This window comes from Poecilia latipinna, unplaced genomic scaffold (assembly GCF_001443285.1).
Source record: "Poecilia latipinna isolate Pla-1442-1.1 unplaced genomic scaffold, P_latipinna-1.0 Scaffold661, whole genome shotgun sequence".
Classification (NCBI taxonomy): domain Eukaryota; kingdom Metazoa; phylum Chordata; class Actinopteri; order Cyprinodontiformes; family Poeciliidae; genus Poecilia; species Poecilia latipinna.
Window position 1 is genome coordinate 130,274 of NW_015113277.1, and position 23,436 is coordinate 153,709.

The 23,436-nt window shown below is 38.5% G+C and overlaps 3 protein-coding genes and 1 long non-coding RNA gene across 5 annotated transcripts in view; 3 read left to right on the plus strand and 1 right to left on the minus strand.

Moving 5' to 3' along the window:
- Nucleotides 1-5,050, plus strand: part of LOC106954510 (guanine nucleotide-binding protein subunit alpha-14-like) — an 8,828-nt gene extending 3,778 nt beyond the window's left edge. Inside the window, exons 2-7 of the mRNA XM_015044050.1 lie at nt 896-1,080; nt 1,414-1,562; nt 1,679-1,807; nt 2,041-2,170; nt 2,266-2,419; nt 3,317-5,050. Coding sequence (XP_014899536.1) covers nt 896-1,080; nt 1,414-1,562; nt 1,679-1,807; nt 2,041-2,170; nt 2,266-2,419; nt 3,317-3,507 — 938 coding nt within the window. The 3' untranslated portion in view covers nt 3,508-5,050. The remainder of the gene's footprint in view (nt 1-895; nt 1,081-1,413; nt 1,563-1,678; nt 1,808-2,040; nt 2,171-2,265; nt 2,420-3,316) is intronic.
- A 2,451-nt stretch (nt 5,051-7,501) lies between these two features.
- On the plus strand, nt 7,502-21,164 carry prune2 (prune homolog 2 with BCH domain). 2 transcript variants are annotated; one of them, XM_015044056.1, is made up of 12 exons: nt 7,502-7,574; nt 8,015-8,223; nt 11,819-11,885; nt 11,973-12,173; nt 12,518-12,694; nt 15,366-15,468; nt 18,097-18,228; nt 18,383-18,469; nt 19,382-19,480; nt 19,588-19,626; nt 20,074-20,124; nt 20,273-21,164. In XM_015044056.1, exons 3-12 carry the CDS (start codon nt 11,831-11,833, stop codon nt 20,301-20,303), a joined length of 975 nt encoding a protein of 324 aa, XP_014899542.1. In that variant the 5' UTR covers nt 7,502-7,574; nt 8,015-8,223; nt 11,819-11,830; the 3' UTR covers nt 20,304-21,164. The 2 variants fall into 2 exon arrangements, with proteins under 2 accessions (XP_014899542.1, XP_014899541.1); XM_015044055.1 differs by having other exon boundaries at nt 7,503-7,574; nt 20,270-21,164.
- On the plus strand, nt 12,702-13,363 carry LOC106954515 (uncharacterized). Its single transcript, XR_001426380.1, has 2 exons — nt 12,702-12,945; nt 13,079-13,363. It is a non-coding gene; the product is annotated as an uncharacterized LOC106954515 (long non-coding RNA).
- pcsk5a (proprotein convertase subtilisin/kexin type 5a) overlaps nt 21,088-23,436 on the minus strand; it is a 40,843-nt gene continuing 38,494 nt past the window's right edge. Inside the window, exon 37 of the mRNA XM_015044057.1 lies at nt 21,088-22,901. Within this exon, the coding sequence (XP_014899543.1) occupies nt 22,429-22,901 (473 nt within the window). The 3' untranslated portion in view covers nt 21,088-22,428. The remainder of the gene's footprint in view (nt 22,902-23,436) is intronic.

A 23,436-nucleotide genomic window follows, 5' to 3' on the forward strand; every position in this document is an offset into this window, starting at 1 on the left:
ATATATATATATATATATATATATATATATATATATATATATATATATATATATATATATATATATATATATATATATATATATATATATATTTCACTTAGCTTTTAAGTAATTAAGGAATCTTAGAATTTAAACTTTAGTCTTAAAAGAATATGTTTTACATATTAGTAGAAAATATTTTGAATGAAAAAAGAGATTTGGTTCTTCAAACCTTGAGTAAAGTAAGAATGCTGTGTTTGGTTTGTGGTTTCTTTCACAATAAAAGTTTTATTAATGCACCACAAATAAGTTTTATGCAAGTTGTATGTTTGTCCTCTGGTCTGTAGTATCTCTGGTAAGTTGTTTTCTAGTAGGTGTACAAAAATCACCTGTGCTTATTTTCTTGTGAAATGTATTGTATCTTTAGAGAGTGCATTTTAAATGCCTTGAATGTTTCCATAAATATTCAGGTTGTCAATAAATCACAGTGTCTAATCATGAATTGGAAAATAATACATCAAATAACAATGTTTAACAATGTTTTATCCAACATATTTTACTTTTGCAGCAAAAGGCTTCCTTGTAATTCTGTGTTTTGTTTTTTTTTATACCAGGAAGTTTCACTGAAACAAGAAATGTCAAGATAAGCTACACAAATCAGAACAATATTACCCAACTAAATAATACACTGTTAAGAAAACTAAAGGACATGTATATTAAAACACATTAAAACCTTTTCTTCTTCCACATTCCTCCTTCTCTGCAAATAAACCTGACTCAAACACAAGATTACAAGGAAGCCTTATCTTATATTTAAAGAGTCAATGTAAGATCTGTCAACAAACCTTTTGAACATGTTCATGATTTAATTATCTCGGTTTTTTTTTTGTTTGCTTTGTTTTGTTTTTTCTTGCAGGAACTGGTGAAAGTGGGAAGAGTACCTTTATTAAACAAATGAGGATCATTCATGGGAATGGGTACAGTGAGAATGACAGAAAACAATACACTCGCATTATCTTCCAGAACATCTTCACAGCCATCCAGACGCTGATTGGTGCCATGAAGGCTCTAAAGATTGGCTATGCTGATGCTCAAAATGCTGTAAGAAGCTCAAAAGCAATTGTTTATAAGTCTACTCTGACGTATCTTTGATTACAAAGGACTTGTAGTGCGGTCCATGGTCTCTTTATTGATTCACCGCCAAATGTAGCCCCTCTCAAACTCCTAGTCGTAGCGAATCTGTATTTTGAATGAATGGGATATCGTGCGTGCCCGGTGACTTTTGTTAAGTTTGCTCTGGAAACTGATTGTTACACATTGCTTCACTTGCAATCTCACCATTCAATATGTCCGTCAACTCTCTGCAAATGAAATCGAATACTCATTGGTGATCGAAATGTGTCGCAAACGCTGTCCGGATGTTTTTCACGTCAGGAAAAAGCGGAGAGACTGAGCCAAGTGGAGGATCTGAACAGTTTGACGGACTGGCAGGTGGATGCCATTAAGCGAGTGTGGAATGACGGCGGCATACAAGAGTGCTATGACCGTAGGAGGGAGTACCAGCTATCAGACTCTGCCAAATAGTAAGATCTATTTTAAAAATTTGAGCATGGGTATGCATGACAATCGTTTCTGTACACAACAGCTAAATGCATGTCACAATATTAAAACTGCATGTTTTTTGTTGCTAATCTTTTAGTTATCTTAGTGACCTGGACAGAATCGCAGGCCCAGGTTTTGTCCCCACTGTTCAGGACATTTTGAGGGTCCGAGTAGCCACGACAGGCATCATAGAGTACATGTTTGATATGTCAAAGGTCATCTTCAGGTATGCTGGTGCTTCACAAATCTATCTATCTAATAGATCAGATATCAAATATCTATCACAAATTCACTGAAAAGGTTGATTTTACCACTTCAACCCTAACTTCTAGGACTTCAATTTTGCATGCACATTGAATTTGGGCATTTTTTTTTTTTTAAAGACAGAAGCAAAAGTCCGTTTTTTGGTCAGACCTATTTGCAAGCAAAAGTTCAGATCAGCATGTCGTCTGTCTCTAGGATGGTAGATGTAGGGGGCCAGCGATCAGAGAGGAAGAAATGGATCCATAGCTTTGAAGATGTCACTTCTGTCATATTCCTGGCGGCTCTGAGCGAATACGATCAAGTCCTTTATGAAAGCCAGAACGAGGTATGTTTTGATGGCATCTCTGATGCTCCGTTCTGCAGCTTCAGAAGGGTCCGGGCGTGGTGTTTGTTAAGCTTATTTTCAATTTGCTGTTTTAGAATCGACTACGCGAGAGCCTCGCATTGTTTCAGACAATCACCATGTCTGATTGGTTTCACAACTCTTCCACCATCCTTTTCCTGAACAAAAAAGACCTTCTGGAAGAGAAAATCACCAAGTCAGATTTGGCAGTCTACTTTCCAGAATACACAGGTACATTTTGTCATTCTGCTACACCTGATTTTTATTATTTATTTATTTATTTATTTTAATGAGAAAATGTGTCCCAATTATTACTTACATTTCTACAATTTATCACTTTTCACAATCACATATTAAGAAAAAAGTATTTTGCTTTAAAGATTGTTTGCTTTCCAGTTTAGATTTTTGTAAGGAGAAGGTCTTTGAAGCGATTTTTGGCTTGATGTTCAGTAGCAAGAATTTACTACCACCAGTTCACAAACAACTGCTAGCGATTTATTCTGGTGCCGTTTGTTGACGTCACAGATGTAACGCTTTAGCTCTTAAGTGCTTTTTATAGTTTGCAGGAGAGATTTTGCTCATACCAAGTGTCAGGAACAAAACATGCAAAGTCCCTATAGAGAGGCTCAAACAAACCAAAGCAGGAGCTTGGTCTTAGAGCCTCCTGCTTTCAGGAAACAGTACTAACAATCATTTTACAAACACTACAAAATAAATAATTTCAGAGTCTAAAAAAACCTCAAACGGCCTGTTTTTACATAGTGGTTGCAACAATTAGTGGCACCTCTAATGAAGGTAAAGTGTCCAACAGGAACTATGTAACTTCTCTACAGAGAGAAACATGAACTAGACTGTAAAACTCAGCTTCCCTGAAAATTAACACCAAATTAAACCACCGATGATTCATGTCTGGTGGTTTGGGTTGGACCATTACCTTACTTTGAGCCTCAAGGAGACTCCCTTTTGATGGCTTTTGGTGAAGGCCACCAGATTTTTAATTCCAAATAGCTCATGGCACCATGAGCAAAAAAGTTTGATGCATGATCAACTATATATTTATAGAAACAGGTAAATTATGAATGGAGCTCCTTGATTTATTCTAATCTTGTCCACTCCTCCCTCCAACAGGACCGAAGGGCGATGCCGGTTCAGCACAAAGGTTCATCGAGAGGATGTACGTCCAATTACACAGCAAGGATTCCAAACCGCTCTATACGCACTTCACCTGCGCCACAGACACGGAGAACATCCGGGTTGTCTTCAAAGCGGTCAAAGACACACTCTTTCAAGATAACCTTGAAAAATTTGGCATTGTATGAGAGAAAACCAAGTGATGACTTTTACCTTTCGTAGCACAAAAGAACAGTTACAAATCCATGTTGCAATGTTTCGATATCAAAGTACTGCCAGACTCATGTTTTTTTAACCATAAAAAAAAATGAGTATCAAAGGTGAGGGTGTTTATTTTCTATGTATTGAATAACATAATTTTCTTAAAATATCTATGTGTCCAAAGTAATAAATTATGAAATAAATTCCATTAAAATTATGTAATGTAATTAGAAATATTCAACCTCGCCACCTCAATAGATTATCCTGATGTGGTTAAAAGATGATGGCACTAAAAAAACTAACAAAAAAAAACTAACTAAGCAATCAAAATACTTACTGATAATATCTCAGAAGATGACCTAAGTTCAAATGAAAAGTTTAACATTTGTGTTTCCTTCCACCTGCCATGCAAATTTTGAGCAAAACTTTAAAGAAAGTGAAAATTAGGCGATTTTCCACTTATTGGTTTGAAGTGAATCAACCAGGCCACCTAAAGCTTATTTTTGTCAGATGTTGATGCTACGCACGGCTGTAAAAGAGAGAAGAAAAAACACACACACACACACACACACACACACGCACACACACACACACACTTTCATGCCTCAATCAGATTTAAATCTGGTGAGTAAAAAGGCTTCATTAGAAGACATTTTTCTGAACAAACAGGGGAAAAAAAACCCCCCAAAAAACACAGCTCCACATCAACAACAACCCACCTCCATGCTTGACTGTTAGGTTGATATTCTTCCAGTCTTAATCCTGGCCTTTCTCAAACCCCGGATCCAAATGTTCAAACGTTTGCAATGTGGCAAATTCCAGTTTGGTGTTTTATCCATCTACAAAACTCTTATCTCATCCAAATTCCTCTGACATGTTCTGGGTGACCTTTGAAGTGAGTGGAATGTCTCTTAGAATCAGGCCACGACGTCCTCTTGTATTCTGTGTACGACTCACAGTTTATACTAAACCTTGTCATAAGATTAGTATGCTTATTGAGGTCCCTTATTTTGGAATGACCGAGTAAATTTCTGTTAGTGTATTTATTGGATAAGACATTACAGAAAATAATCCATGAAAAATACATTAAAATAGATCACTTTGGCAAAAGGGTGCATTTGGGCATATTAAGCATATTAAGTCACCTACGTTCAATAAGAACTGATCGTTCTTCTCGTATATGTTTTATACAACTTCTTCAACGACGATGTTGTCAGACAGGTTTGACGGAGTTCAACTCAATACAATGCAACACTTCCTGCTTAACAGCTTTGAAAGGAGGAAGTAAAAGTATCCCCAGCAGAGAGATAAAGCACCTTGTCTTTTTCTTTTCTTCCTTTAATCAACAGTGATGATGGGACTTTTATTTTAAAAAACCTTTTATATGTGTTAGTCACCACTATCTTTTTAAAGTACAAATAATAAAGCTTCATGTTGCGAATGCATGTGTTGTAAGACCTCAATTAAATTGCATCTGTGTCTGGTTGTTTTCCATTGTATGTATATAAAAATAAAATGTATTTTAATTTACATTTTTTAAAGGATTTGTGATGAAGTACAGTATATGTAAGAGAAAATCATCTCCGGTCTGGTTTCAATTATTTTTTAGGTCTAAAATTGTGCTGCTTTCCTTGCACACATGCTATGAAACACATATTTTATTTTGCAGACAGTCATTTTGTTTTAGTTTCACGGTCAAAGGTGGGAAATAAAGCTAAAAATTAGAATGAAATGAAAATGAAGGCAGATTGCCACAACCAAGCATTTGAGTCGGAGCATGCCACCTGCCCAACAGGAATGTAAAAATGTGCCTGAGCCGGTCACCAGCTCACCAGCTAGCTACTTCTGGAATGAGGGTCTGCCAAAAAAAAATAAAAAATAAAAAATCAATATACGGTAATATCACAAATTCCGGTAACACTTTATTTGAAGGGGGGTGAATAAGACTGTCATGATACCGTCATAAACATGACATAACACCTGTCATGAACATGAATAAGCCTTCATGAATATTTATGACTGTTGTCATAAAGCGTCATTCGGTAAATTATGACACTTTTAATACAAAGTTGACATTATTCAAAATGTCTTTGTTATGACAACTTGACATTAACCAAGAAATCATTACTGTTATAAATTTGTTATAAAAGTATTACTGATTTCACTTTAAAAATTAGATAACTTTATGTTATTAAAGGTAAAGTTTAAACAGTAATGATTTATTGGTTAATGTCAAGTTGTCATAACAAAGACATTTTGAATAATGCCAACTTTGTATTAAAAGTGACAGCAGTCATAAATATTCATGAAGGCTTATTCATGTTCATGACAGGTGTTATGTCATGATTATGACAGTGTCATGACAGTCTTATTCACCCCCCTTCAAATAAAGTGTTACCCAAATTCCTGACAGGTACAAAAACTTTGACAGCCATAAGGCATTTCTAATTTTCTCCTGAAGAACAGGAACCCCTGAGGATTTCCAGAGAAGAAAAACCAAAATCAAAAGAAATAAAGAAAGTAAACAGGAGGCACTGCTTTTAGGTGAGCTACTTTACTGATAGTCCTGATATTTTTAAAACTTCAATAAAGGAAATGCTTCCAAATATCTACTTTAAAAACTGATTTAAAACTAGAACCCACTCTAAGCTGGAGTTCAAGTTAAGGGATCTTAAAAGATTGAAATGCTTGGCAGCTGTTCCTCATGTGCAAGACTTTGGGAAAGTGAGGCCAATAAAAAAAAAAAAAAATCAATAAAAAATCATCTTCAGTTGTGTCTCAGGATTTATTTACATCATAAAATGTGACCTCATATCGCACACAACATTAATTTACTTAGTTATTTTTACCTTGTGGTTTCACAATTATTTCAAAACGTCCAGTGAAGGAATGCTGTTACCCGTTTCTCTCAGACAACTTAGCTCTCAGCATTCAGCAGATATTTGTCATTACTGTGTGGTTCTGGCTGTATAATAACAGTTTAAACAACAAACTTAAGCAGAAAGGGTTAAAAGTGAGCAGAATTACAATTTAATGGCTTTATATAAGCTATGCAGTCATTGTTTTTTCTGGGATCTTGTTTTTCTAACAGGTTCCCTGATCACAGCCACACACTTCCCTCTACAGTAGGACTCACAGTTCTCTGTCAAATTCTCTCTCGACTGCTGAATCTTCCACGGCATTCTGACCATGAAGCCAGGAATCATCATCATCATCATCATCATCATCATCATCATCATCATCACATTTTCTCCTGGATGAAGAAAGTGTCCTATCTTTTACTTTAAACTAAGTGAAGTTATGGAAATCTCCATAAACAGGCACCTAAAAATCTCTCAAATACCACGCATGGTTTTCGTACAGCGGCCACCAGTTTGAACCTTTTTAGGACTATAAGGCTACGCTGGTTTTTACGCTGAATCTGCAAAAACGTTTATTAGGAAAATTGTCTTCGAAGCTCAACAAAGATTGTCACGAACCCCCTCCACACACTCAGGCCATAACACAGACTTAAGCAACTTCCAGTTGAAGGCATTTCTTCCCAAAATCTTTTTAATGCCACACGAATAATCACAAACCCCAGTGACTCTGAATCCTGTTTCTTTAATGTTTAGATTTTAGACAGTGTGAACTGTACCGAACTGTTTCCATCGTCTTAATGCAACATCAGTCAATCTGCAGAACTTGAGCCACGGAACATGTGCAATTCATCCTGCCTCACAGTAGGAAGGAACAAGAATATCCTGCAGCTTGCAACATTGCTTAAGTTTGTGCTTTTTGATTAAAAGATAGTGCTTATTTTTCCTCAAAGCGTTTCTTTACTTTTTGCCACTTCACAAAGAAATTTGTTTGTGACATTTTGTAAGGAATCTGTGTGCACATTTTTTTTTTTTTTTTTTAAATAAAGGTGTCTGTCTTAATGCCTGAAAGTCCATCAGAGCTGTAAAGGTACTGATTAATAAAATGCTTCACACTTCCTGGCATGGTGTCCTCATGAACTTTGAACTACCAGCTGCAAGGCTTGCCTCTGCGTGTCGACCTGTTGTTGAGGAGTGTAAGTGAAATAAAAAAAACATTTTCTGTGTGCTGAGCATTTATAAAAGCTGACTATCAAAACTATATTTAACCTAGCAGTTTTATGATTGTACATTGTTTTGTTTATGGCTGAATAGTTCAACGCGGTCAAGAGAGACCACATTAAGAACAATCAGCATAGGTAGAGGAGTGAGAGAGTCCAGAAGCTGTATAGTTATCATCTTTTTCTTGCAAAACGCATATTTGCACAAGACATTGTGCCAGTATCCTTGTTTGTCTGTCCTCTACTTTCTCTCTTTCTTGCCGAGGGCTAACGCTGCTGCGCGTCTTAGCACAAAAAAAGTCCAGACTGTGTTACACACGGCAATAATAATACCACCGAGCAAACAAACACAGAGATAATATTTAAAGATAATTACAAGCAGACGCACACTTCTTGATATACCCGTTTTTTTGTAGCACCGCCCGAGGAAACAGCTCTGTCGAGAGCTGCCGTAGCAGGTGATGCCCTTATTTGGAAGTGACCCAGATCACGTGATCACAAAATGGTGGAAGCTGTGAGCTGTTTATAAGCTGAGCATCTCCATCGAGAGGCTTGGAGCAGGAAAGAGGCAGTGCATCCATGCTCTGAGACACAGTGGGACAGAGATTCCCAAGCCCCAGCAGCGGTGAGTAGACGGCTTTTATTCAGTGGAGATGAAAAGAGGAGAAAAGAGGTGTATGCTTTTTTTTTGTTTGTTTTTTTGTTTTTTTTTCCACCCTCTCCTCTCAGCCAGCAGAGACAGGAAGCAAGAGTGAGGGAGGGGCTGCTGTCATCAGCACCATGATCCTGTGCTGTGATGTGGAAGTAGATCTGAAGCAGCATCTTCCAAGGAGGATGTCATTTTGTATGATTCAGCAAAATAGACCTGTGTACCAGTGTAGATTTAGATGTAGGTCTGTGTAAAAAAAGTGTGCATATTTATGTGTGTGTGTAGACATCCTGGGGAAGAAGACACATACACACACACACACACACGCAGTCTTCATTAAGGCAGTTATGTCGACAGTACAGCTTTCACAAGAGCGTTCAGCGTTTTTCTGTTTCAGCTGCTGATGTAATCACATTTCCACCGTTGCCCTGAAAGCCTGTTGAAGAGGAACAAGGATGGCTCTTTTTCATGCGAATGAACACATGTCACGTGACTCGCTGCAAATTTGCATCCCTGCCCAGTCTGTGCTCAGGCAAGCGTGTGGTCTTTCGATTTGAATCAGCACTATAGGCAACACGCAGGGCAGTGAACCTGCCCCCAGACCCCCCGACTCCTGCCCCTTACTCAAAGCACCATCCCCGCCTCCTCCGCTCTTAATACAAGGATTATTCATAGTTCAAAGATTACCTTTTCACCTCAGTTTCATGTGTTTCCGCCATGTTTGCCTGTTACTACTCCTAAACTTGTTCCACCTGTTTTCTGTTCAGTGTGGAAGAATATTTCTTTTGATTCCTTCAATGATGCACAAACTAAAGGTTTTGCACCTCTTTAGATTTTTGTGATCTGGCGATCTCAGTGGAGAAGCTGAATAAAATGAAGCAGCCAGCTGCTAATCCTGAACAGAAACATTCAGGAATCTTAAGTATTTCTGCACAAATGATGTGGACAACAACAGAGGCAACATCATGTCAATTTGACTGCAAGAAGATATTTATTATAGCGATTGTACTCACAGGTCACCACAGAGACCCAGTGTATCAGGTTCAAATGTCTGTAGCTATTGTAACAGTTCTAATTTCACCTAAAAAATGAAGTTAACAGTGTCGGAAATCATGCTGAAACTTGATGTCTTTGACATTTCTGCAATGGCCAACACTGCTGTGTTAGTTTAAATAAACAGGAAACGTCTTCAAATATGTTTTTGTCCCTAAGGGCACCTGCGAACTGTGACCTGGCTTTTTCTGTTGCTTTCAGAATAATGCCTTCTTCATCTCTGAGTGACCTTGTAGTCCATGTCAGTACATCGCTGAGTTTAACTGTTCAGTCAGCATCTTTTGTTTTGTAGTTGACATGCAATTTATATTAAAACACATTCCTCTTTGGTAAGCAGCATGATGGCTGGATGTTGCCAGGTTTATTTAGTCATATGTTTATCTGCAGTTGCATTGATAACTTGAACAGCATCTTTACGGGTCTGCCTAAAAAAAAAGCAATCCTCCAGCTGCAGCTGATTCAGAACATTGCTGCTAGCGTTCTTACTAAGACCAGGAAGATAGAGCACATCATCTCATAAATACTGTTAGTTCATAAATCACTGAATGGCTTAGCACCACAATACATTAAAGATCTGCTGTTCATTCATCGACCTTCTAGGTTCTGCTCTGCATCCCCAGAATCAGAACCAAACATGGAGAAGCAGCATTCAGCTTCTATGCACCACAAATCTGTAAAACAAACTTCCTGAAAACTGCAAAACAGCTGAAACATTGAGTTCCTTTAAATCCAGACTTAATACACACTTGTTTAGAGTTGCTTTTGAAACATTATAAGCATTGATAAACATTGTGATGTGTAATAATGACACCAAAGAAAATTTTATGTTTGACTTGTTGATTGTGTTTCTATTTTTGTGTTTTCATGATGAAGTGCACTTGTTGCTGAAAGGTGCTATGCAAATAAAATCTGATTGATTGATTGATTGAAATGAAGGTGTTGCATTTAAGCGTCTAGAAATTTGACCCAAGGATGAACCACACTTCTGTTTCGGTTACCTGTTTTTTCTGTAACACTTCACGAAGCAGCGACATGTTTGAGGTGTTGAACTAAAATACATTTATGTATCAGAAACCTAAAAAGTCATAAAAAAAATCTAGTTTCATCTGTAATTTCAATATTACAGTAAGATCTATGTATCTTGTTTGTATCTACCCAAAAAAATTGCAGGCCTAAAATCTGATAAAGTTCCATAATAGATAATATAAAACTATTAAAAGTGAGGTGTCAAACTTAGTTTTTGTTTAGGGTTGATATAATGACTAATATGTAAAATTACACGAAGCTACTTGTGACATGTTTTTGTTGGTGACCTGTTAAATGGTACAGATGTGAATCACTTTCCTTATCCTTTTAAAAGGTCCTGTCCTTGTAGAAAGTGCACTCTCAAAGCCAGAGTGGTAATTACAGATGCATTTAAGTTGCTCCTGGAAACCAAAGTGAACCTAATTTGAGTATTGCCATTAAGTAGACTATAATAATTAGTGGTACGGCAATCAATTTACCAGTGATGAAATTAGCCAATTTACCCCTCGGGTTGCTCTAACCAGTGATCATCAGGTCCAATATCTAAATAATTAGATTTTTTTTTTTACCCCGTTTGCTAAAATGCATTAAAATTGAAAACTTATAATTATTTTCTCAGCAGATTAACACACTTTTTATTAGGCCTAACCTAATAGAGATTGGCTTGATTAAAATTTTGGATTCAGTGTTATTACTGTCAAGAATCCTGCAGTACATTTATTTTCCTAGTTTGTTCTATTTAATTGGGGGAATTGAAACCTAAATTTTATTACATGGGTTTATATCCTAAGAAAATGCCAGGAAGAAAACTGGAACTGGTAGGTCAAACACAAACCAGTGGTGACCAAATCTCTGACAATAACTAACTTGTTAATGAATTCAAATAATTAGGTAACTGATTGCGAATGCAACTCCCCTGGTAATACAGAGCCATACGTTGGATGGAAAAGTTTTGAAGATGCACCGATCAAGTGTTTTAACAGATGATGCCAAATTCTGGCTTTTTTTTTTTTTAGGCCTTACCTGCCGATGCTGCTTTTCTGGCTCTTGTCAAACTTTTTTGAAAAATATGAGTCAATAGGTTTGATGATTGTAGGCTGTTGTGTCATGTTTAGCTCTGGTTGAAGAGACGGGAGCCAACACTTTTAAACACAGTAACTGTGAATAAAAGCACTTACAATGAACTAGGTCTGAATTAAAAAAAAGTCAAAGTACATAGCAAAACATGCAGTTTATGGATGCAATTATCAGTAAACAAAACCAAAATCTCTGGACACTTTAGAGGACTGAACTGATCCATATCAAATCTACATCCATTACATAAATTACAAACTATTATAATCCAATATAATTCAAGTATATATAATGTCTTTCACCCTTTGGCAAGTCTTTACAGGTAGAGGAATTGTGGTCAGCAGATTACACAGTTTGATTTTTTTTTTCCCCATCACATATTTCTGTTCACAGTGTAACTTTTTTTTTTTTCTTTCAGGTCCCTCTGGGGATGGACCTGACCTCACACAGTAAAATGACTTCAGAGGGCGACGATGGCAGACCAGGTGAGAGTGAACCAAACATTTTACACATAAAAAAAAAGGACTTGGTTGTTCAAAAATAAAAACAACACTCTGCTTTTTTCATCCTAGTCCCCCCTACATCTTTACCCCTGGAAGGAGTGCCCAGCCAGAGGAAAAAACTTTCTGCCCCTCGGATCAGCTTATCTCTGGACCACAGCGAAGACGACTTGGGGGAGACTCCGGATGATCTGGACATTAACGTGGACGAACTCGACACTCCAGATGAGGGAGATTACCTCGACTACACAGACCATGAAATGGACTGGGAAGGTGGGTTAGATAAAAAACAAGAAACAAAAACGGTTGATTCATTTCATTACCCAAAATCATTTGCTACAATATAAGGTCATGTGAAACTTCTTTGTTTTTGTTTCAGCCAGTTTATTTTGCACCTCATCTGCATTTCTTTCATTTGAAATGTTCTTTTGAAGTTGGTTTCTTAATACGGAAAACAAATTATGATTACCAAGTGGGTTTTTTGTGTGTTGTGTTCTAATTTCCTGCTACGTTTCTCAGGGTGCTGCTGATCGATCCTCTATTGTTCCATGCGCCACATAAATCCCACAAACTTGAGTCAGTGACCAACGGTGCCATTTGCTCTTTTCTCAAACCAGATCCCGGTGCAGCCACTAAAAGTGGGACGAGTGATTCCTACAACACCATTCCAACGTACAGCGCTGAGGAGGAGCGACGTGACGTCAAGCTGTGGAGGACCGTTGTCATCGGGGAGCAGGAGCACCGCATCAACATGAAGGTTATTGAGCCTTACATGAAAGTCATCTCTCATGGAGGTGAGAATGTTTGCTAAGTCAATTTATAACATCACAAAACTGTCAAGAACAGGGCAAAAAAAGTCCTATATTACACAGTCAGCACACACGTTGTAAAACAAAGTGCACCCTCTGTTAGTTCTGGGGTTATATTTTGTAAATATAACCCTCTTTACTGGTTTGTGAAATTATTTTTAATTTTGCCTTAGAGGTAGAAATACACACATCGGAGATTGTGCCAGTTCATTGATTCAATAAACAAATTGGAAGAAGTGTTGGAAAAATTAAGCACCCTCCAAAAGATCCTAGAAGTGTACTAAATTTACCAAATTCTCCCATGTCAATTTAAAGTACTTTCTTTTTACTAGGACTTTAGGGTACGCATATTAAAATAAAGTATATCAGAAGCCTTGACTACATGATTTCTACCTGATTTGCACTTGTATCTGTTATGTACATCTGTAGCTAAATGCAGACATTGTCCCGTTGGCTGGTATTTTGGATTACAAAATGTAAAGTTTCCTAAAGGTATCATCTTTGGTCATGTTGTTATGTGCAAACGTTGCTAGGAAACGCGCTTTACTTATGGTTTTCTGCAGCATTTGGAAATCCTCCTAAACGTGATCCGACAGTCGCACTATGACCAAATCGGTCTGAAATAATCTTTTGTCCTGCATTTAAACCATGAAAGAAATGCAACGTCCACATCCATAAAGCTGTTATGATGAACTGTTTATCGAGGCAGATATGAATACATTCAAAGGCATGCTGCTCTTAGTGTGTGTTAGTGACCTTGAGCTGAACTTCTGCCTCCAGCCTGTGTCTCTGTCTTAAACCAACATTCTTCTGAAAAAGCAAGTAATGCCTCGGAATGATGGTGTGTCACAAATAAAAGTGCTCCTCTCTGAACTGAATAGTGCCGAGACACCGAACCAGCAGCAAGTGAGAGCTCTGGCTTTGCTGATTAACTTGGTGACATTTTGACTGCTTTGTTAATTCACCGTAAGTTTATTGTAATTGTTCGTCGTCTTATGGCAAAGGTCCTGTCGGTTTAATTCGTGTTGCCTTCAAGGAAACTGTGGACAAGCAAGAGCTCTTCTTTAAACAAAAACAACCAACGAGTTATTTTTATAATTAATCATAAAATATATTGAAGAGATTATTAAGGAATTATAATTGATCATCTTAGTGACTAGAGTCAATATTATCTTTTAATTATCAGCTGTGGTATAAATATTGTCTTTTCTAAGCATATTTTACACAACATTTAATTCGAAGGAGCCAGACTTTCTTATCTTTTTAAGACTCGTAATTTAATCACGAAAGCTGCTGTTCAAACGGACAAACAAATGTAACATGGGCATATAAGAAACATCTTGGAAAAGATTAAATATTTGATTTATGAGACTCAAGGTGATTCAGAACTTAAAGTGAAAAACATAACAGACCTTGGTCTGGTGTGAAAGTTTAGAAAAATCTTGATAAGTGCAGAGAAAAACTGAATATCAGTCGCAAGAAATGATTTGCAGCAGATAAAGTGCATCTGAGAATCATGTCCTAAGGAGATTGGAGGAAAAAAAATACATCAAAAACCTCAAACACGGCCTGGGAGAGGCATTATCCGTTAGCTTATCCATCTATGGGAACTCTTTTTGTTGGCAACAAAGTGATTTGTAGATAATTTTTAAGTGGCTACACAAACGAAATCCCTACTCCTTTAAACGGAGTCGGATACAAGAACGGATTGAAGATTTTAAAAGCAAAGAAAAGAGTGCGGCATTCGAAAGGTGACAAAATCACCTAAAATAAATTGGCTTATTTGAAGCAAAATATAAACTATGGACCTGATCAAGATTTTTGCAGAAATATTCACATCAAAACAAAATAGTGAAGTAGAAGGAAAACAATAATATAAATGTATACATTTTTTTTCTTCTGAGTACTAAAATTTTAACTTCAATTCACCTGGGTCGATACTTTGTGGAAAAATATTTCTCTCCATTTTACTATTTCGGTGTCTAATTAGATTAATTATGAAGTCGTTTCCTTCCAGTTGATTTTATTTCGGTTTATTAGACTTATAATTGGCAGAGTGCACATTGACGCGAAGCTTTTTAGATTTTCATTTGTAAATTTTTCGAAACGACTCATTTTGCAATTTGGTTATCTTTCTGCAAGTAGAAAGATAACCAACCTACTTACTTTTATGCAGCATTAGTCCAATGATAAGACTTAAGCTTGAGAGACTTGTGACTCGTGAGTTTTTTGAGAGCGGCCCACCATTATAAATGCAAATGTGACCTTTACCGAAAGCAGATCGAGCTTTCTCCCGCTCCGCTCGTTGCCGGAGGCTTAAGCGAAACACAGCTGTTCCATGTAAACAGAGATGTCTGTCACTGGAAAGTCAATATCAGAAGCTCTGTCATCTGAAGAAAAGCCCTTCTGTCTGCGTGTCACCAAATCTGCTGATAAATGGGCTGGTGAATAAAAAGGAAATTATAATAATTGGGGAAGCATAGTGAGAGGAAATGGGACAAAGAGCCAGACAAAAGAATCAAAGACTGGCAGATAAATAGAACAGAAAAGCAGAAAATAAGAGAGCAATCAAGTTTTCACCAACAAAGGCGAACTCTCAAGTTGACTCTTATTGCTTTCCTTTTTGTGCTTTTTGCCATTTTTTTTATTTTGTCAGGTTACTATGGCAGCGGGGTGAATGCCATCATAGTCTTTGCTGCATGCTTTCTGCCAGACAGTGACCGAGAAGACTATCATGACATAATGGAGAACCTCTTCCTGTAAGTAACTAGGTAATGACTAACAAAGACATGCCTCTCATTTCACACTGACCTCCTACAATAATTATTGTTTTCTGTACTATTAGCAAAACACTGACTCATCCCTTAAAAGTGCAAACAGTTTACAGATGGTAGAGAAATGATCTCTACCATCAGACACAGTAACGCTCTAAACTTGTTTGTTCTCGGATTAAGATTTATGTACCGTTGCTAAAATAGTTATAGTACGTTACACTAAATCATATTTCATTATTATTCCGAATTGGTAACACTTTATTTGACGGGGTGTGCATAAGACTGACATGACATCTGTCAGGAACATGAAGGACTCTTCATGAATGTTTATGACTGATGTCAAAGTCTCATTTGGTAAATGACACTTTTAATGCAAAGTTGGCTCTTTTAAAGGAATTTTAATGCAACTTTTAATGGAATTTTGCTTTAAACAAATTCTAAAATTACTGAATAATGCACAATTGACATTTTTAAATGACTTTGAATGCAACTCTTAGTTCAGTATTACATTAAAAGTGACATTATTTACCGAATGAGACTTCCTGACAACAGTCATAACCACTCATGCAGACTCCTTTATGTTCAATGACAGGTGTTATGTCATGTTTATGTTCATGTCGGTCTTCGAATAAAGTGTTACCCCATAATTTAAGTATAAATTTGATCTTTAAAGTAGATCAAATTTCATTACTATTCAAAAAAAAAATTATTTGTGATCCTCAGGTGAGTGAATGGAAACACAAAAGCCCACAAGATAAAACAAAGATGCAGACTCTACTACAGCATCAAGAGCTGTTTCCCATCCAAACAGACTGAAAGGCTGTTGGCTCTGGCTCAGCTTGTTCAGTGACTTTGTGGTTTCTCACTTTGGACCGCAAACAACCGAAGACATGTCAGAGGTGGGAGGGGAAACTTGAGCTTTTGCAGAAACTTCACTCTAAAATCAAATAAACATAGCAAACCGTGTTGACGCTGATAAAAACATTCATCACAACTGAATCTTACAGGGCGATCTGGTTTTGCCTCAGCTGGATGAACAATCCTGGCTGTGTAAATGTCCCCAGAATGCAGCTTCCATCTTCCAGTGTGACCAGAGTTACTGTAAGGGTCTTTAAGACACAGTGGGACATTTTCAAATCCCCTATTATCGTAATTGTGCGGCGTATCCCAAGCTAATCCTGGCAAAATTGCAGCATAGGTGAAGGAAAAAAAAAACAAAACAAAACAACAAAAAAAACTATTGGATCATAAATAAAAGGATTCTTTATTTCTATGAATGGAGCACATGTTGTGAACAAAGTTATATATCCCAGATGACATGTCTTAACAAAACCCAACCGAGATTAAACGTACAGTAATACACACATAAATGATAATACAGAGAGTTGACTCTCTTGGAAGATGAACATTGCAAAGCAAATGCTAAACGCTGTTGTTTCCACACCACACGAGGCTGTGTCAACAGCTTTATTGTTTGCAAAGTAACGTTGCTGAATCACAGAGAGAAAAAGTCTCTCTGAATGAAGTGACAGGAATAAAGTTTGCTTGCTGGGCTTGTGGCTCCACTGTTGTTCTGGCTGAATTGCGTTTCATGCCTTCCACAGTGCAGTTTAGATCCCACAGGCTGTTCTGTGACAGATATTCAGAGAGCTGGCACGTTTCAAGAGTTTTGGACAGAAATGAGAGAAGGTATAAAGTGGCGTCTGCAGTTTTCCGTGCCAGATGGCTTAAAGTCTGATTCCGTGCAACGGGGGGAGTCACTGTAGCTTTTGTGGAGAACCATGTGTGTCGGTGGGAGATGATCTCAGCGGAGTCACACAGCCGAGTCGATCGGCGGCGTTGGACCGCGAGGGCGTCGAGCAGGACTGAGACCAAAAGTCCGAGAAGTTAAAGGAGTCGCAGAGAAAACTCGCTGACGACATTTTCAACTTTATTTTCAAAGGGAGCCGCAAAGTTCCCCCCGCTGACCGAGAGAACGGAGGAGGTGGACGCAGAAACGAGGACGGAAAGTGATGGCGCTTCGTTATAATTTGAGTGCGGGGTTCGATTTCAAAGAAGGGACTTTTACGATGGAGCCTCCGAGATTGATGTTGAAAAGAGAAGATGAAGAAACGGGAAGCAGCTCATGAAGCAACACTTGTACCAATTTCTCGTCTCTTCTGACATCAGAGGAGAGAGATTTCAGCATCCTGCTGGTCGAGGTTTTCAGATCCACTGTAACACTTGTCTACTATTTCCTCATATATCCGCATTCAGGTTCAAGACAACAGCTGTTTTCTGGCTTTAAGATCTGGCCCAAAAGTAATGCACGTAAATGACAAGAAAAGAGAACGATCACACTGACTAAATAGATTAGCTACAAATTTTAGCAATACACGCCCACAGACTGCAATTAGTCTTCTGTTTCTTTATGAAGCCATTTGGTATTTAGCATTTCTAATTTAGTGCTGGAGTCCTTGAGTTTGATGTCGAGTTACGATCGCACGCCTCACTTTGATCCTCAAATTTGCTGTGGCCCAAAATAATAAGTAACTGAATGTTATGAAAACTTTTGCCTCACGGTCACCATGTAATTGTTTGAATTTACGGCAACAAAAAATACGTGTGTTTCAGCTATGTGATCAGCACGCTGGAGCTGATGGTGGCAGAGGACTACATGATTGTTTATCTGAACGGAGCCACGCCCCACAGGAGGATGCCCGGCCTGGGTTGGCTGAAAAAGTGCTATCAGATGATTGACAGAAGGTGCGTCCAGTTGTCGTCCTTCTGAGATCTGAGGCTCGCGATACTGGCATTGCATTTGGTTTAAAGCTGTACTGTTTGTTCTGCGTATTTTGAAGAAGTTAATGTGGAAATGTGCTCAGTTGGACAGGCGTGCCTAACACTGATTTGTGCTTAGGCTCAGGAAGAATTTGAAATCCTTCATTATCGTTCATCCGTCATGGTTCATCAGGACTGTTCTGGCCATCACCAAACCCTTCATCAGGTAAATGTTTGACACAATTGGTGTCTGGCTGAATGTGTGTTTCATGTCGGCGTAAGACAATTTAGCAGCTACTTTTGGAGGACAACTTTTTGTCTGTAGAATTATTTACTAAAAAAAAAAAAAAATCGAGCATTTTCGATATCATTTGAATGTGCTTATAGAAGTTATATGATTCATATCTTTGAAGAGTTGGATGTTTTTATTTTTTATTTTAAATAAACAGAAAACTCCAGTGTTACGTCACAGTGCTTTCTTGTTTAAAAAGGTATTTTATTTCAAAAATGTCTGTTTACTTCTCGCTCTGAAAAACAATGGAAAGGCTAGATGTGATTTATTTATGCTTTATACTTTTCATGATTTTGTTTTCCCCGGAGTGCAAAACAAAATCATCTATACTTGATGTGATTTTTACACTTTTAACACTGATATTAATGTTAGAGGTTTTAAGAAATACCAGCTGCATGAGCTTTTTTAGATTTGGTTCTTCTGTGTCATCAAAGCGAAAGCGGTGTTGAACTTCTTTACTTCAAGCCAGTCCATGTCTGGTCAGAACAGCGCGGCAGGTCTTCGCCTCAAAAATCTGAATTTATGCCTTAAGGCGAGACAGAAATGATGTCCAAATTCCTTAGCATCATGAGATTATGACCAAATAAATTTTCTCACTTTTAACAATAAACAATGAGATGTTATCATGACAACAAGGTAAACGATAGCTTAAACAGGTTGATGTTTAATATAGACTTATTTTTGTTATATTTTTGGTGTGAATTATGCCATGGGTCTAATGATGTGAAGGCTTTGTGCTATGCGGCACAAATACTGCTTGAAATTATTCACAACATGAAACATACTTTTTTAATGTCTTTCCTCACGCACTTTGGTAAATGTGCACATAATTTCTCCTGCTTTCAGCGCCAAGTTCAGCAGCAAGATCAAGTATGTGAGCAGTTTGGATGAACTGCGGGAGCTAATCCCAATGGACAGCATCCAGATCCCAGAGTGCATCATTAAGTGAGTCCCTCTTAGCCCCTGAGTGCAACTCCCAGTCTCATCCACTGCAAACCTGATTTGTGCTAATGGCTTCGTATTCATCTTGTTATTTGAACTCCCACCTCTAGACTCGACAAGGAACTGAAGGAAGCGGCGGAAAACTCCAAGTAAGCGTTGGCTGTTTTTTGCATCTCACCGCCCTCCTTCGCGGAGGCGGTGGTCCCCCAGTCTCGGTGTTCACCCTTGGCTGGAGTGTTCATTTATCAGATTGGAGGCTTCTCCTGGATGAGGACCAGTTTTTATTTGGCTGCGTTTCCAATTACACCGGCAAGACACGGAAAAACAAAAAGAGAGTCGCTAAAGACGCTAAACGCTTTGCTTTTATCCAATTTGTCATTACAGTAAAACAAACGAGCCAGTCTTTATTGCACGTAGATCTATAGCTCTGATAATAAATGTATAACCAACAGATCCAGACATCACAAACTAATCACTCGCTGCCTAATTGTGTAACGAATCATAAATTGCGCAGGCCTCCAAATTCCCTGCATGGAAGCATATTACAGCAGTAAATCGTCCTCTAACGACGTCTCCCATTTGTTTCTTCTGTCAAGAATAAACAGCTTCCTGCAGGGAACCGAGCCGACAGCAGTCAGCAGACCAGAGTAAGTCCTCAAAGATGTTAAAAGTTCACACACAGAAGACAAATGGCCACACGTCTGCTGTCTGTCACACACACATAAACACACCCATCCTAAATGGTCTACTTTGTTTGTGTGTTGTTTTTTTTTTTTTCCTCCATCTTCACAGCAGAAAAGACCAGGCCGGTGCCAGCAGCTCGTAAACCAGAGCATCCTGAATTGATGGGTCGCCTCAAAAGTAACTGCGATGAACGGGTCAAGCTTGAAAAGTGCTGCTTGCTTGCGTTGTGTGCGTGTGTCGGTGTTTTTCCTCTCAGACACTGGAGTTCAACTTAAAGACAACCTGCTGTAGTTCCTGTTTAAACTCTGATCAATTTTAACTGTAGCATCTGCTGCACTGTACGCCTTGCAGCTTAGATAAACCCGTAGTCGAGTGTGCAGCAGTCAGCAGAGTAGCATCAACGTTAACTTGGTGGTCAAAATGGTAATGCGATCACACGGCACACCTCAAGAATTCAGTTTCAGAGACTGTTTTATTTATGTGCATGAAAAGCAGCAAAGCAATAATGCCACGCCTTTTTGTGGTTACCCTGATCTTTAGAAACGAGAGGCGACTTTTTGTGTCAGCTGTTTTACACGACAAGGGACCAGAGGACGGCAGAAAAAATTAAAATAAAACCTTGTGCCATAGTTTATGACCGACTTGCAGTCGAGTCACTTAATCTTGTATCTTGTCCTGAAAGTGCGGAATCAACATATATATAGATATTTAAACTTTATAGTGTCAATCTAAGAGCCAAGCAGGGGTAAGTTCAATATAAAATCAATCACATTGTACTGTGGACACAAATGTGTGTGTGTGCGCGTGTGTGTGTGTTTCAGCACTTGCTGGATCCTCAGACAAAACCTCAAATGACCTTAACAATGGGATGTCAGCGAAGCACAACGTCTCATCAGTGTGTGTCCATATGCATGTGTGTATTTGTACATCAGTGCATGGTCCCCACGTCACAGAACTGGTGATCCGAACTCGTGTCTTAATGATTGTGCAAAAAAAAAAAAAATGAAGAAATGCTGTCTATTGATTCAATAAAAAAGTGATTTATAGCCTGCAGGCCGTTTTGAGCCACGTCTCGTTTGTGAGTTAAACCTTAAGGGCTCGTTAAGATCATTTCAGAATCACTTTTTTTTTTTTTTATTTATTTGAGTGATGCATTTCCAAATTCAAAATTTTAATGGTAAACAAATAACAGTACAAGAAGGAAAACAAGCAAATAAATCAACTTAAGCAACACCACAAACAAATGACAGGTAGAGATGAAAGAAAAAACTGGCAAACATCAGTGATTTATGAGAGGTCTTAACTGTTTCAGAAAATTATTTGCATACTGATTGTATGTAAGAGATAAAATCTGGATCGTCTCCATGGTATTAATGTATAAAGGATGTGCTTACAGCCAGCTTCTAAACTTGTGTAGATCTAATCCAACACCAGACGCACCACGGATTTTATAAAGTCATGATTTTCAAAACAAAAAGGAAAAACATTTGTACAAAATAAAGTGTGTACTTAGTTTGTTACATCGACTGTAAATCACTACACACAACATGATGCTTATTTCCGGTTTTGCAGCGCTACTCTGAGAAATGCATCAAATTTACATTTGGTTTTTCTTGTGCCTAAATGGGGTCCAGGGTTCGGTTCCAAACCTTTACTGCACATCGTCCACCCCTCCTCTGTTTGCCCATTTCCTGCTACTGAAGGCCACTAGTGCCACAAAATCAGAAAAACAAACGATAAATAAAAACTAGATTGGTCAAAACAAGAATTGGGAGGTCAAGACGCAAAGAAAAGTGGAAAAGTTAATTTGCCTTTAGCAGCAGAAACGGCGCATTTGACGTTTGATCACAGCCTTTATTATCTCTAAAGATGCTCAATACTAAAAGAAAGCTATAAACGGTCACCAAATGACTGCTCGCGATCCCCTCTAACCTTTCTGCGCTGCAGGACATAAATGTAGACTGATGACAGTCACATGCGGCACCACAGAAATGAGGAAACCAGCATAACATGTCCGCTGTAGGCATGGTAAATATGGATTTATTTCTGAAGCACATTTCATTATGTGGATGGATAGCAGTCATAAAATGCTGCTCATTATAAATAGCTTCTCACGTCTCATTTGTCTGAGCTCATTGAGTGAAGGATAAATAGATCTGTCCCTGAGGGCAGAGCGAGATTAACAGTACAGAGGAGAGAAATAGGAAGAGGCAGAAATGTCTAGAAGAAAAACAACAGAAGAGTGTTCTCTTATCGCTCCTGGTGCCTCATCTGAACCTGTAGCTCTCGTCGTCGTACTCTAGGTCGTCCTCGTTGTCGTCCCCCAGCTGTCCGTACCGAAACTTCCTGTACACCGTGCCGTCCTGGCCCATGTAAACAATGTCCTCGTCGTCGTCGTCATCGTCGTCGAAGTCGTCGTCCTTCTTCCCAGAGCGACGCTTACCGATGTCGACGAGCTCGGCCTCCTGGAAGCGGCCTCCGGACGCGGAAGAGGTGGAGGAGTAGCCGCCGCTGTATATATTGCCGCCTCCGAACCCCCCGCCGGAACCGAGCTTTTTGTAGCCGCGGGGAGGGAGGTCCGAGGGGCCGCTTTTGGAACGGGAGTGCCTGACGAGGAAGACGACGCCGATGAGACCCAGGACCAGCAGGATGGAGGCGATGATGAAGATAGTCAGGTTCCCTCTAGACACCTCTTCCTCTTCGTTCCTGAATGCCAAGTTTGTGCTGAGGATGCACTGGCCTGGGAAAAAACAAAACAAAGATAAACAAATGCAAATAAATAAAGCTATAATGACGTGTTTACTGTGGTGTGAAAAAGTATTTGCCACCTTCCTGATTTCCAACGTTTTTTGAATGTTTGTCGCCTTTAAGCGTCTTAGAACATCAAACCATTTGTACAATTAGTCAAAAAAAATATACATGTCAACACAAAATGCAGTGTTGCAATTGTAATACCCATTCTGAATATTATAATGCACAGATAAAAAAAAAAATCACATAATACCCCTCATCCCACACAATAGAGAAGGTTTGTCATTGCAATGTGACAAAAAAGGTTTAAGGACTATAATTAATTTTCCTACTGATTGAAGCAAAGTGCTCTGCATGTAAATTAAAGCAGCACTCTCTAAATTAAGCACAAGGATAATTAGTCACAGATATACAGATAGATGAGACCTACAGCTAAGCTTCACGTGTCGATCATTCACGTCTGTTACGCAGCCGCGACTCCCCGTTTTGCACTTTTCCAACAACCGTCGGTTTCCTGTAGCTAA